Here is a 14,370-nt window from a genome sequence, read left to right on the forward strand (position 1 = left end):
ACCCGTAAGGATCCATTTGGAACCCCCTCAAGGAACCATGAGGGTCCCTGGGCCACACTTTGACACCCACTGGTGTAGCAGTGTTTTCCAGTGAGCCAACATGCACAATATCAGCACCCTGACTCTGTTTGACCAGAATGGAACAGAGCCTTCATTGGTATCATTGGTAACAACTATCATACATGTATTTTATCAAGTTTAACTAATCTATGATAGTCTTGATCCAAGGCTAAGTGGTTCTCAAACTTTTAATTTCAAGGACCCCTATAACTCTTGAGTGTAACAAAAGGGTATTTGGTTCTGTTTTGTACATTCCCAGAGTTACAAACCTGTAAGGTCCATTGGAACCCCTCTGACCTCAAGTAACCCAGAGGGTCCTGGACCCCTCTTTGAAAACTACTGATCTAGATTAGGTGATTTTGATTTAGAGAAATGCCTGTTTAATGTGAAAAGTGTTACAACTAAGTGTTCCTGTCTGCATGCATTCAGTTGCTGTGTGTTGTTCTACCTATTTTTTATAATTTGTTTTTCAAATGCAGAAATTTAATACGGAGTGAAAATGACTGGACGTGCACGAGCGAGATCCAGAGGGCGCGCACGTGGTCAGGAGACTGCAGCCCCTGGAATGGCTGCAATGGTAATGTCACTGCAGAACATTATGACTTTAGTGTAATGGTGCATTTAAATGATTTTCTTTTGTTAAAATAAGTGTTAATAGCTATATTCTGATAGTAGACGTTGCTATAGAGTTGCAGTTGTCTGTCCAGCTATTTGGTCAACAGAAAAAGCATTTTCAGGTTGGGATACTGTACCAATTTTAGCCAATCAGGAGAGAGAACTTGCACACGATGCAGGATAAACAAATGGAAGTGATGACAAAGAAATATGCAGACAAAATTCAAAACTGGAACACAAAACATTTAAGCTGATAAATCGGCACGCTCTTTACAATACAATGTGGTATTGTGGAAAAAGGGGAGTACTTAATAACGCAATGTGTGTTTTCTTCAGACCTCGGCTCAAGAAGCAGCAGTAGCAGCTGTTCCTCCACCTGTGGAGGGTGAGCTGCCTGGCAGAGGAAGACAGAAAACTGCCCCAGGAGCTGTTGCAACTACAGAAGGTACAGTATGAATCTCATGTTATAGGCTTAAACTTTGTTGCTTTTAATTGATTCATAAACATTTCATTAGTCAAAATGTGCATGGAAAAGTTGCAATAACATTAATGTATTTAAGGCTGCAACAAAAACACTTTGAAATCTTTTTTGAAATGACCAATCCTGCCTACTGATGACTAGGAACTAGTAGCCAGTTTTATAAAGTGTCCACAGCCCTCCTTTGAGACAGTGAGTAGACCGAAATTGTGTTATCTTATTATGAGCATTAGTGCGGACCATTTATATGAAGATAGGTTGAAAATGGGCGAAGTGGTCCTTTAAGCAGAAGGAATGTAATTTGTAACTTGTGGTGTTTTGGGGGTTATTCCTTTTAGAGGAAGTGCTGCAGATTTCGGGGGGTTTCCAGAAGGTGAAGATTGGAGAAAGAGGACGTCGCCGTGATTTTTCCGATGCAGGAGTCCACACCAGACAGGCGATGGAGCATGTCAGAGAATCAAAGTCTGGTCTGTATATGACATGGCCAATTGGCCATGTTCACAATGATGTAGAAATGACATTGTTCTAATACACAGAAGCTGCACAATCCTTATTCGCAAGCAACTTGGAGGCTAGCTGCATCTAAGTTGCAATTCCCTCCACTGACAGCCCATTCATAAACAGAAAAGTCCCATCCGATCGTATTAAATTATGATAAACTCACCAATATTGCACCATATCCTTTGTTTCACAGTTGTCATGTTATGAGCAACTTTTTGTCAAACTCTTTGCACAAATAATAGAAAAGGCTTGAACCTTGACAGAAGGAGGTTGAGGCAAAAACATATCTATATTTTAAATTGCACAGTGAAAAAAGGTGACACAGAAGTTACACAAGTTTTTTTTCCTCAGACCATCAACACTGAATGCAGGTTTAATGTTGGCTATAAGCAGGCTGTCAGCCCATTACTGGTAGCCAATCATAAGGAAGTGTGTGTGCCATCAATCAGCCCACCATCCCTGTTGTGGTCAAAGGTTCTGCAAGGAAATGAGTATAAACACACAATATAAACACATACATTCCATGCAGTTAACAAACATGGAATCAATCCAATATCATTATTATCTTTTTTATCTTTCTATCATCATATCACTCTTAGAGAAGAGATGACAATCTTATTTACAAGTCATCTATACAACTTACTACAATACAACTCTAAAAGTATTGACCTGACCATAGTATTTGATGAAGATGTGATGCTTAAGGGGCACAGTAACTGTAAAACATATGTTTTTGCATCCAAAGAGCCTCAACGTCCTACTGTGTGTGCAAGCCAATGTTATTTGTGGACTTAAATGCTGGCCTCTTGTACCTGGCTTAAGTAAACCTTGAATTAAGAGTGCAAACCTTTCACTCACTGAACCACCTCTTTCTGAACTGCACGTATGAGCGCTCCTCAAACGAAAACTTAAAATCATGGCTGCACAGAGTTTGACAGAAGGTTGATCACAACATACCAAATGTCTTGGCCCAAAAACAATGCGCCACGTTGTTAGCTTGTAGATCTATGTTCGCTGAATGTTCGCCTATTATAACATGGGCAACATAGGGATGCTTGGGCTCATGTAGTTAAAAGGGTGAATTGACTGTTTTTTCAAATGAACCCCTTCATTCTATTTTGAGAAAATGTGAAAATCTGACAAACTTTCCCACTGTGTGCTTTGTTTGAGAGCTTCACAGTATAGTCCACACCTGCAAACATGAGAACCAAAATATGCCGCCATACATTAATGCATTTAATTTTCTTTTGTTTTACCACTTTGTATTCTCTACTTGCTTTCCCAGGCACCACTGGCTCTGCCATTCAGTTGAAAGCCAACTTCCTGCAGATCATATCCCGTCCCCAGTGGGCTCTCTATCAGTACCATGTGGACTACAGCCCTCCCATGGAGTCACGCCGCCTGCGTAGTGCCCTTCTCTATCAGCATGATGAGGCGCTTGGCACGGCACGCTCCTTCGATGGGGCCCTCCTCTTTCTGCCTCGCAGACTTCACAACAAGGTACTCCTTTTCTAAAATTGACTAAAATCCAAATGGTCACATCTGACATGGAACAGATGAGTACTTTTAAGTGCAGAAGCATTTCAAAAGTACAATATTTGTCTTCGAAACCACCACCACTCCAGCCCTACTGATGATTCCTTTACTTGTGTTTAGGAGACGGTGTTGCACAGTGAAACCCGGATGGGAGAGAAGGTCCGAATAACTGTTACACTGACCAATGAGCTGCCCCCCACCTCACCAGCGTGCCTTCAGTTCTACAACATCATCTTTAGAAGGTCTGTCCTACACTTCACAGTTCAAAATGCAGCTCATTTCCAATATGGGAGTATTTAGATGTGCCATGTAACAGAAAAATATTGCCACTGCCAGGCAGAAACTTTGTATGTCTGAAACAGTTACTTTTCAGGAAGTTGGGGGGGGGGGGGGGGGGGGGGGGGAGTGTTCCAGTGGATCCAATGAGTCACAATTGGCTTTTTTCGCTACTTGATGGCGTGATGCTCTTGTATGATGTAGGGCATTCATTTACAAAAAAACATTACAAATTTGAAATATGGAGACACAAGGTTTCTGCCCGACAGTAACAACATGCTGCACTGAATGAGCATTTTAGGACCATGGGTTTGATGCAGTTGAGAGTATTGGTGTGACTTGCGTTGCCAAAGTGAAGTTGATGATATAACTGTCTTTCATGCTTCAAACTACATGGACGACACACTTGTTGGCATAAGAACTTAAAACGTGAGCATAAGAACTGCACATTTAAGAAGTCTTGACTGTAAAAATACTGGGTGGCAAAGTGAATGAGCATCATCCCTCCCTCAATACACATTAAATGCCTCAAGGCACCTAACCCCCCAACTGCCCCAGTCCTGGCTGTAACTGTATACAAAATGTGAATAGCTATCAGTGTGAAGCGGGGTGCTGGTAAAACGTTTGCTCAGTGAACATAATGTTAACTAAACTCTGTGAATGACTGCTCCTTCACTTAACATTCAAATTCTACCATTAGTTCAGTCTCCATTTCGTCTGTCGGGTGAGAAACAAACGTGTCCAAAACTGTCGGAAAAAATTACCTGTGTTCAAATGTATCCAATGTTGTTATTTAGGCACGAGGTCTAGTTAATCCTTTTTATTGATTCAATATTTAAAAAACCTGCAGACACACTTAACCACTCTAAGTTTAAAGTCTTAAACATCTAGCGGAAATAGCTGATTTATGATCTTTTATTTTGTGTAATGGAGCATTGGTATACAAGAGAGAACTCTAAAAAAATTGAAATAAGGAGTTGCATGGTTTCTGCCGACAGCAGCGTTCTACAAATTGAACTTGATACTTGTGGAATTCATTAGGATCCTGAGAATGCTGAACATGCAGCAGATTGGACGGCACTACTACAACCCCAATGACCCACTGAACATCCCACAGCACAGGTACTGTATGAATCTCACTCATCTAGTCTTGTACAGCAGGGTTCTCCAACCTTTTCATATCAAGGACCCCCAAATAGATGTATTTGGCCGCTCCCGATTTGGTGGTGACCATATTTGCGGGATTTTGTTCACACACTGCAAACGTACAGTAGTAACCTTGCTATTGATAGCTGAAGATTGAACAGGTTGGAAATTGAAAAATACCGTAATTGAAACTATCTTTCTCTTCAAAGATTGACGATCTGGCCTGGCTACCAAACCAGCATCTTGCAGTACGAGTCGGGCATCATGATGTGTGCCGATGTGAGTCACAAGGTGCTGCGCAGTGAGACTGTGCTGGACTTCATGACCAACCTCAAGCAGCAGTGTCCAATGCAGCACTTCAGAGAGGCCTGCACCAAGGAGCTGGTCGGCCTCATCGTCCTCACAAAGTAAATGAAAGCGCCATGTTTGCTCCACTTAACGCCTGTGGGAATGTCACAAATGAGCTTAGTGGCTGTGTTGCATTTGTGATTGACATAAATCTGACATAAATGACTGGGGAAAGTAGTGCATATTGATTACAAAGTTTTAATCTAGCCGTTTGTGTAAAATTACCCCAATCTAGCAACGTGCAATCTAACTTATATACTGTAAGTATGCCGAGCCTCTGTTTTCTCTTGGCCCCCTGTCAACCATGCTGGGGATGGCTGCAGAAATGTGTTACAGTGGATCCAATGCTGGTTCACAGCTCTCCTACAGTGATATATTAATAGGTCTGCATTTAAGAGAATACAAACATGATCAACCTACAGTATGTATAAACAAAATCATTGTTTTGTGCTGAGGAACTATATTGTAGATTTAGTGACCCCCACATCACACCAACAGTCAGCAGCAGTGCTTGACAGGCAGCCAAGAGAAACAGACTTGATGTCCATTTATTACAGCTTAATTGTACACAATCTAAACATTTTAGCCTGTCCATCAAAGAATTTCTTCCCAGTTGAAACGCAAGGTACTCCCCTAAAAATGGTTTCAACACTAGGCAAGCAGACAAAAACAGCACATGTGAATGTTTTCACCTGAAATGAATGCTAATGAGTTTCTATAATGCAGTGTATAAATGCTGTGTGTGTATGTCACCAGAAACACCAGAATTTGTTTTTTACATTCCTCAGGTACAACAACAAAACGTACAGGATTGATGACATTGCATGGGATCACACTCCGAACAACACGTTCACCAGGGCAGACACTGAGATCTCCTTCAAGGACTACTACAAGACTGTAGGTTTTTCTGCTGGGAACAATTGTACTGCTTTAGGGAATGCTGCAACTATCGATTTTTTTCTTAGCCATTATTCTATTGATTACTTTTTAGATGAATTGATGTACAGTGTATATTCTTAATATATCAACAAATTAATTAACCACTTACGCCCTGTTTTATACTGTATTGCATTCGTCAAAACATCAGATCTACAAGCTCACAGCGCGTATCGTGACGTTGGAACGTTTTTTTTTTATGTTTTCTTCTATCATTGTAAGGAAAAAAAATTCAAAAACACAACATGCCCAACATGGGGATTGATTATTAATAGATACTTTAAATGTAATAATAGATTGGTTTGTGAACTGTTGCACCCCTAGTCTACACTTGACTAATTATTGAATGTATCTTGAAGCAATATAGCCTGGACATCCGGTGCAGTGACCAGGCGCTGTTGGTCAGCCAGCTGAAGAACAAGAGAGGTCCTTCTGGAGGACCTCCCCCTGGACCAGCCATGCTGATCCCAGAACTCTGCTTCCTTACAGGTATGCCAGCTCCTCTGCTCTGCTCTTCTCTCAAAGGGAAAACATAACCGTCTGAATACATCAGTGGTTCTCAAAGTGGGGACATTGAAGGGGGTTCCAGGGGGTCCCCAAAACAATTTTGTTTAACCACCTAAAATGTATCTAAATAGGACATTTAATAGCCGATCACAACGCATCGTAGATGCAATGCGTTGTTAGCTTGTAGATTGGCTATTTTCAGGGAGGGGGGAGACATAGTTTTGAAAGATTTTGTATGGGATCCCTGGCACAAAATATTTTCAAATGGTGTTTGGGGGTCCTTGACATGAAAAAGTTTGAGAACACTGAGTCAGTGTATGAAGATGCTTTGAACCAAAGTTGGTTCAAAGCCGTGTTTGACTCTGAGATGTAGTTGAGTAGAAGTATAAAGTATCTAAAAATGGACTCAAGTAAAGTACAAGTACCTCCAAATTGCACTTAAGTAGAGTACTTGAGTAAATGGTACTTGGTTACTTTCCAACCACTGAAAACAAACCGGCGCTGCCCACAGGTCTGACTGACAAGATGCGTGCTGACTTCAACATCATGAAGGACCTGTCCGCTCAGACCAGACTGACCCCTGAGCAGAGAGAAAGTCGCCTCAAACAGTTTGCCGGCAACATTCATGGGTAGGTCACACACATTACCATGTTTTGCTGATGTGTACAACAGTGATAACCAGCCTTTTCTGGATCAGGGTCCACTTATATCAAGTGTTCAGGGCCCACCCATCTGAACACTTTGGTAGAGTTTTTGGTTGTGTAGTTGCCTTGCCATGGTGTAACTCCATTGATTAGAAATTGATAATTCAAAATATGCCCCTCATTGACTTAAAGGGGAATTTTGCCCCACAGTTTTCTTACCTTTTCTATGATTTTATGATGGGATGAATGGGACAGTAGAAAAATATCATAGCGTGATCCTGGGTCCGCCACAGCCAAAAACGCTCGCCAATGGGCCTTGCGCTAGATGGCCTATTTTGATAGCTTTTTATTTTTTGGTGAGATCTGATGTTCATAGTGACAGAACACTATGCAACGTGATTGTCTTGAATGCGCCCCACCGAAGTCTTGCTAGATGAGATTTCAATCTTGTCTAGCGAGACTTAAGGTAATTGTTTCTACTGTACCATTCATCCAAGGATACCATAACATAGAAAAGGTAAGAAAACCGTGGGGCAAAATTCCCCTTAACATGGTATGGTAAAACAGCTCTCAAAGGTCACTCTTTTAGCCCGTAAACTAACACAAAGCTGATTCAGACAATATAGAACATCACCAAACCCTGTACTGTTACTTGTTTGTATAGAAATGTCAACTTCCTGCTGATTTTACTATTTGAAGATCTGGAGCCGCGGATCCAGTCCGGGTTTTCCTCTTAATAAAAATGGCTAAATCAACAGGAAGTTAACATTTCTATTAAAAAACAAACAGTGCTGGGTTTTTGATGTTCTATATTGTCTGAATCAAGTTTGTTTGCGTTCGTTTACGAGCTAAAAGAGTGACTTTTATGGCTTTTTCACCGTACCATGTAAGTCTTTGAGGAGCATTTTTTTAATTGCTAATTTCTAGTCAATAGAGCAATTATTTTTGATTTCTTGTCCACCTTGGACTTACATCATGTCAACAACCCAAACCTCTACCAAAGTGGTCTTGCCCTTTAACACGGCAAGTGTAAAGTGGTCAGATGGTGGGCAGCGTGCATTTTCAGAGCATTTTTATTTTAATCAATCGATTTTGTTCTGGCTTGGATCAATGTAACTAATGTAGTATACTTAAGTTCTTATTCATCAATATCACAATGAAAATAAAATTTGTAAATGTATTTCTTTATATAAATGATTTAATATCAATGTGATCATTAAAATCATTTTTTAATTATTTTAGTTAACTCTAATAACCTTGTCCTGTTTTTAGGAACACTCAAGCCCAGGCGGAGCTGAATACCTGGGGACTCAACTTCGATAAAGAGCTCCTGAACATAAAGGGCAGAGTTCTTCAATCTGAGAGGATTTTCCAGGGCTCCCGTTCGGTATAAAAGCAAAATAAATTGCTCTCAGGTTTTGTCAGGAAACGTGCAAGTCAGGAAGAATATAGAAAATAGTCTGTCCTTTCCCATCTATAAGAAGAAGAATAGATATAGTCTTTGTACCGATATTTAACCTTATGTAACTGTTGACCCATCTTGATATTATTTTTTGTTAATCTTCAGCCAAATTGTTTATCAAAAGTCATGAGTCAAACAAGGTCTTCTCATGTAAAACCTGTTCAGAATGTGGTTAAGCAGTTGGGTCAAACTTGGCTATTGCTTTTTGTTTTCAACACAGTTTGACTACAACCCCATGCAAGCTGACTGGTCCAGGGAGATGAAAGGGCTTCCTATCATCAAGGCCCCCCCACTGCAGAAATGGGTGGTGTTCTGCACCAGACGCAATGCCAACGACGCCCAGACCCTTGTACAGACCTTGGGCAAGGTCTCAGGTCCTTTGGGCATTAAAGTGGACAGACCTACCATGTGAGTTATTTACGTTGAAGTTGATCATTAACCACATGTCAATATCGGTATCAAATAAATGCATAACGACTAGCAAGTAGTGTGAGCAATAATCACATTTTAAAACATCCGTCTTGTTTAAAATAGTCGCATAGCCTGCTATACATCAGTTGTTGTTTAAGACAGATGTTGAGTTCATTGTTTACCTGGTATGCTAGTTATATTGGGGACTATACTGTTCTGCATTCTATTTACATAATGTGATTATTTACCTTGTTTATTGACTAGAGTTCACTCTGCATATTCCAATATCGTGCTTGTAAGTTGATCTGGATAAGAGCGTTCCTAAATTCTTAAATTGTACTTTTGTCCTGTTGTGAAGTACTTTGGCAGACCCTGCAACTATGTTTTTTTAAATAAAACCTTTAAATGCGTACTTTGCACACAGTTAAGCGTTGACAGGTTAAACAATTGTTTCCTTTTTTAAAGGGTGGAATATGATGACCGGCAGGAGGCGCTCCTCAGAGCCTTGCAGCAAAATGTAACACAGGAGACCCAGATGGTAAGTGATTAAAAACTCAAGATTTAACCTTTTTATTAAGTCTGGAAACTGAAACATAATTATACTTCATTGTACGATGGTGTTGCAGCAAGTTCACAGAAAATAGCCTAAAAATATATCTACAATCTCACAACGCATGGTGTTGTATAATTATAACAATCATTAATTAAACCAATCCAAGTATAAGATATGAAGAGAAAACCTCAGCAACATAAGCCAAAGCAAACAAAGCAGAGTCTGTCTGTGGATCCGCAGAGCCTAAGCAAGCTGTTGGTAAGAGTCTCTTGGCAAAACGCAGAGTAGGAGAGAAATGACGCAGTAGAAACTGGTGCACATAAATGAGCTTATTAATATAAATGTACATTTCGGTTCTTAAATTAAACACCTAAGACACCTTCAAGTTAAAGGTAGGGGAAACAGTGGACATGGCAGATCCTGACTGATCAAAACCACTGCCGTTGTGGGTAATAATCCTCAGAAGCACTTGCATTGTAATTGAATGAGCCACAGTCCATAATTAACTCGGTGACCTGTGTTTACCCATAATATTAACATGGAACTGTTGTTGGTGTTGTCATTTGGTCTATTCTCACAGGTGGTAGTGATCCTCCCCAGCAATAAGAAGGACAAATACGACACCGTCAAGAAGTACCTCTGTGTGGAGTGCCCTACCCCCAGTCAGTGTGTGTTGTCTCGCACCCTCGGCCGTCCACAAGCCCTAATCACCATCGCCACCAAGATTGCACTGCAGATGGCCTGCAAGATGGGAGGAGAGCTGTGGTCACTTGAGATCCCTGTTAGTCCCCCTGTCACAGAATACATTTTAAGTTGTGAGAAGTGCATAAATGGAGTGGGGGGGGGGGGCATACAGTCTACACGATTATTACGATTATTCCAAACCTTTGTCTCGTATACGATTAATGAACAATGTAGAAAGGTAAATTTGGCTATTGTTGTATGTCACCATTATACAACAAAGTATATTACAGGGTTAAGTGTTTAATCGGAATAATCGATTTAGTGCATTATAAAATCTGTAAGAATTTTTCAATTAAAGAAATTCTGCATGACTATTTGATCAACCTACATGAACAAGTTTAAGTCAGTTATTGGTATTCCTCCCTGTTTTTGCAGCTCAAGCAGCTGATGATTGTGGGAATCGACTGTTACCATGACACCGTTGCTGGAAAGAGGTCCATTGGTGCTCTGGTGGCCAGTCTGAACCAGGGCATGACCAGGTTAGTATGTAGTCACATCAGTCTTACCCTGTGCTCACAGCGCCAGTGATTTTGCCTGTGTGTTTACAAGTTACTGTCACTAAAGCTAGCTTGTGGGTGGTGTTAACGTACTGTAGTTTGGACGAAGCGGAAAGTTGGAAGAGCAATGGCCGCTTGTCTGGAAGCTATCTATTATTAATCTATATGTCGCTTACTGTAGTCAGCTATAGAAATAAATGACTGCCAGTCACTAAACGCTGCTGGTGTTAGATGTTGTACTTATGTGTTAACATTCAAAGAAAAAATAACTCATTATCGGTTTCTTGGTGCTGAGCCAAACTGTAAAAACAAAGCGGGGGCTCGCAACTCACTTATGAATGCTCCAGAGTTATAACATTGCAACTCATCTCATGCTTTTATAGTTAAGCTGTCATACCTGCTTCATGCTATTGGTAGTTAACCAGGCCCTGAAAACTGGGATGATCAAAGTATATAATTAACATTTTGGGTATTTAGGAGACAGGTCTTACACATGTACCTGTAGAACCAATAGTGAGGAGGTCAGAAACTGCTTGGTGGTGGTGTCCTTAAATATTCAAATGTCTGTGCTGTTGAATAGGTGGTACTCCAAGTGTGTTCTGCAGGACAGAGGACAGGAACTCATGGATGGATTGAAAATGGCCTTCGTCGGTAAGTTGGGTTCATAAATGTTCTGCGCTTCTGTTCATTCAAAGGCCGACTGTGCCCCCATTCATTCGATTTCGGCCTAACATTTCTGAGACTACGGCTGCAACTATCAGATTATTTTCTTTGCGATTATTCTATCGATGACCTTTTTGATGAACCGAATAGAAGCACGTTTGTATGTGTATATAAAAGAACAATAACCACTTGTTTTATTATTAGGTGAAAATAGTAGGTGAAACTAGTAGATCTACAAGCTTGTAGATTGCAATTTTAAGTTTTTTTTGAAAGTTTTCGCATATGACATGCTCAAAATAGGGATTACCAATCGATTATTCGATGACTGTATGGATTCTTTTTAAATCGATAAGTTCGATTAACTTTTGCACTCCTATCTGAGATGGAATGTACATTTCTTTTTCCAGGTGCTCTCAAATCATTCTACAAGTTCAACAACCAGTTGCCTGCCCGCATCATTGTCTTCAGAGATGGAGTAGGAGATGGCATGCTGTCCACTGTGGTTGACTATGAGGTTCCCCAGCTGCTGGCTTCCATCAAATCCATGGGAACAGACTACGTGTAAGAACCTTACATGTCCAAAGTCTTCTCTATTATCTAGACCAGTGTTTTTTCCTGGGAAGAGCATTGTTGGCTTTGATTCTAGTCATCTAACCAAGGAACCTTTTGTAGACATGAATGCATATGACAGAAAATAGTTGAGAACGACAAGTCCAATCTTTAATGGCATTATGGCTCGGCTGTTAAAACACTGGTTACCACAATATCAGCTGAAGGTAATGGTTGTAGACATACAAGGTTTCCACCGACAGCAACGAGGTGCACTATGAAATGCAAAAAACGGTTTCTGGTCTCCAACTATAACCTTGTCCTCTGTTCTAGGCCCAAGTTGACTATGGTGGTAGTGAAGAAGCGCGTCTGCCAGAGGTTCTTTGCCTTCCTCAATGGCAAGTTGTCCAACCCTCCCCCTGGAACTGTTGTTGACACAGATGTCACCAGGCCTGAATGGTAAGCTTTAGAAATGCATCACAATGTTTCCACCCCACAGAAACAATTAGAATACCCACATGAGGGTTGATTAGAACATTTAGAAGTGTTTTTGTTTTGTTTCATCTTAAACATCCTTTAACACATTGGGTGCCAGAGGTTTATTAAAATATTATACGTTGAGTGCCTGCATTTCTTCTATCCACTTACGTTATACGTTTCGTGCTGTAGAAGCCCCGACGCGGAAGTGCATGTAAACAAAGCGTGCGAGACGGCGGAGGGTCCCGACTAACGCCTGGAACAATAATATTTCCAACGCGATCCTCCATTGCAGCGTGATCGCCGAGCGAAAACGGCTCGCTTCCACCACGTTAAAAAGAAATGGAGATATTAAGCTTTTAGTCAAGGAGATAACATTGGAATGACCGACCGGAAGGATTTTTGACATGGAGCCACATCCAGCCTCTCCTCCTCAGAAACTCCTTGGATGATCCCAAAGTTTCGTTTTAGCGCCCCACGTGGGCTCCTCGTACAAAAATAGAATTGGGTCAAAAACGGTCCGGACCGTTTATGGCACTCGATGTGTTGAACATCCTTTAACAAAAGAATGGTTGCAATCTTACTCCCAGGTACGACTTCTACATTGTGAGCCAGGCCGTTCGCATGGGAAGTGTCTCCCCTACCCACTACAATGTCGTGTACGACACCAGCGGACTGAAGCCGGACCACATGCAGCGACTGACCTACAAACTCTGCCACATGTACTACAACTGGCAGGTAAGCTGGTCTGTCTCACCTAAAGACAGCGACGACATAAGAATCTTACCAACATTTAATGTTTCCCTGTATTTTGCTTTTCAGGGGATCATCCGTGTTCCAGCTCCCTGCCAGTACGCACACAAGCTGGCTTTCCTTGTGGGTCAGAGCATCCACAGGCAGCCCAGCGTCCACCTGGATGACTACCTCTTCTACCTGTAACTCTGATGACCACCTCTTCTACCTGACGACTACCTCTTCTACCTGACGACTACCTCTTCTACCTGTTACCCTGACGACTACCTTTTCTACCTGTAACCCTGACGACTACCTCTTCTACCTGTAACCCTGACGACTACCACTTCTACCTGTGTAACCCTGCACTCACACCGCCACTGACTTTGTATGTAGCTGTAACGCTGTCGCCTACACTGAAACTTTACAGAAAAGTGTTTTTTGTTTTTTTTGCGTTTCTATTGTAACCAGAACCACCCCTTAGGAGAACTGTACGTCAGGGTATGCTCAATGCGTGAGCTTGTATTTCGGCCATTTTCACTAGTTGTGAAGGTTTTTGAAAGCCTTTGATTTTTTTTGCCTAATGACATACCCCAAACTCGATTTATGAATCGATTGTTTTATTAAACTATTTTTTTTTAAATAATTGATTAGTTCAATTAAGTGTTGCAACCCCAATCTCAAATGATGCGTCAGTTTTATCATTGTATAGATTTATGTTTCTGGGTAGGAGGTTCAAACCTTTCCCCATGTTCCTTGTGATGGCTTTTTACTAGCTGCAAATAGTATTTTGACCAGAGAACTATCCCGTATTTGTATTTTCCTCGATATACGGTACGATAACACAGAGTATAAGGTAGCTCATAGGAACATATCCCTGTATCTTTTATAGCATCTTGTGTATCATTTAAGAAAAACTATACTTGGTGACATTTCCAGAATATGTGAATTGTCCACATCTAACCCACCTACCCATGTGGATGCGCTAAGGAAAGATGCTGGTGCGGAAAGAAAATGTAATCACACCATTCACTTTTGAAGGGATTCTTTAATTTCCTTGGTATAATAGTTGTAGGTATCAAAAATGATTTGTTTATTCTAATCATTATAATCTGGAAACTCTCCACCTGTTAATCGTTCTCTGAACAGACTAATTAGCTCTGGGGTAACAACACAGTTCATTACAGTAAGGACACTTATCTGACATGGTTACGGCGTGTACTCGCATTTTATTT

General features: G+C 41.0%; 1 protein-coding gene across 1 annotated transcript; it reads left to right on the plus strand.

The window, feature by feature from the left end:
* Positions 1–559: 559 nt before the first annotated feature.
* LOC311038537 (piwi-like protein 1) lies at positions 560–13,547 on the plus strand (the record flags this gene model as incomplete). Its single annotated transcript, XM_084048110.1, has 20 exons — positions 560–637; positions 1,012–1,120; positions 1,492–1,620; positions 2,940–3,154; positions 3,311–3,432; positions 4,508–4,588; positions 4,822–5,019; positions 5,749–5,857; positions 6,256–6,385; positions 6,915–7,032; positions 8,320–8,434; positions 8,730–8,917; positions 9,386–9,458; positions 10,054–10,254; positions 10,593–10,696; positions 11,295–11,365; positions 11,785–11,938; positions 12,260–12,385; positions 12,994–13,141; positions 13,226–13,547. The coding sequence occupies 20 exons, from the start codon at positions 560–562 to the stop codon at positions 13,340–13,342; spliced, it is 2,586 nt and encodes an 861-aa protein (XP_083904236.1). The 3' UTR covers positions 13,343–13,547.
* Between the last annotated feature and the right edge of the window lie 823 nt (positions 13,548–14,370).

Source organism: Gymnoscopelus microlampas (assembly GCF_963454915.1).
Source record: "Gymnoscopelus microlampas genome assembly, chromosome: 1".
NCBI classification, from domain to species: Eukaryota; Metazoa; Chordata; class Actinopteri; order Myctophiformes; family Myctophidae; genus Gymnoscopelus; species Gymnoscopelus microlampas.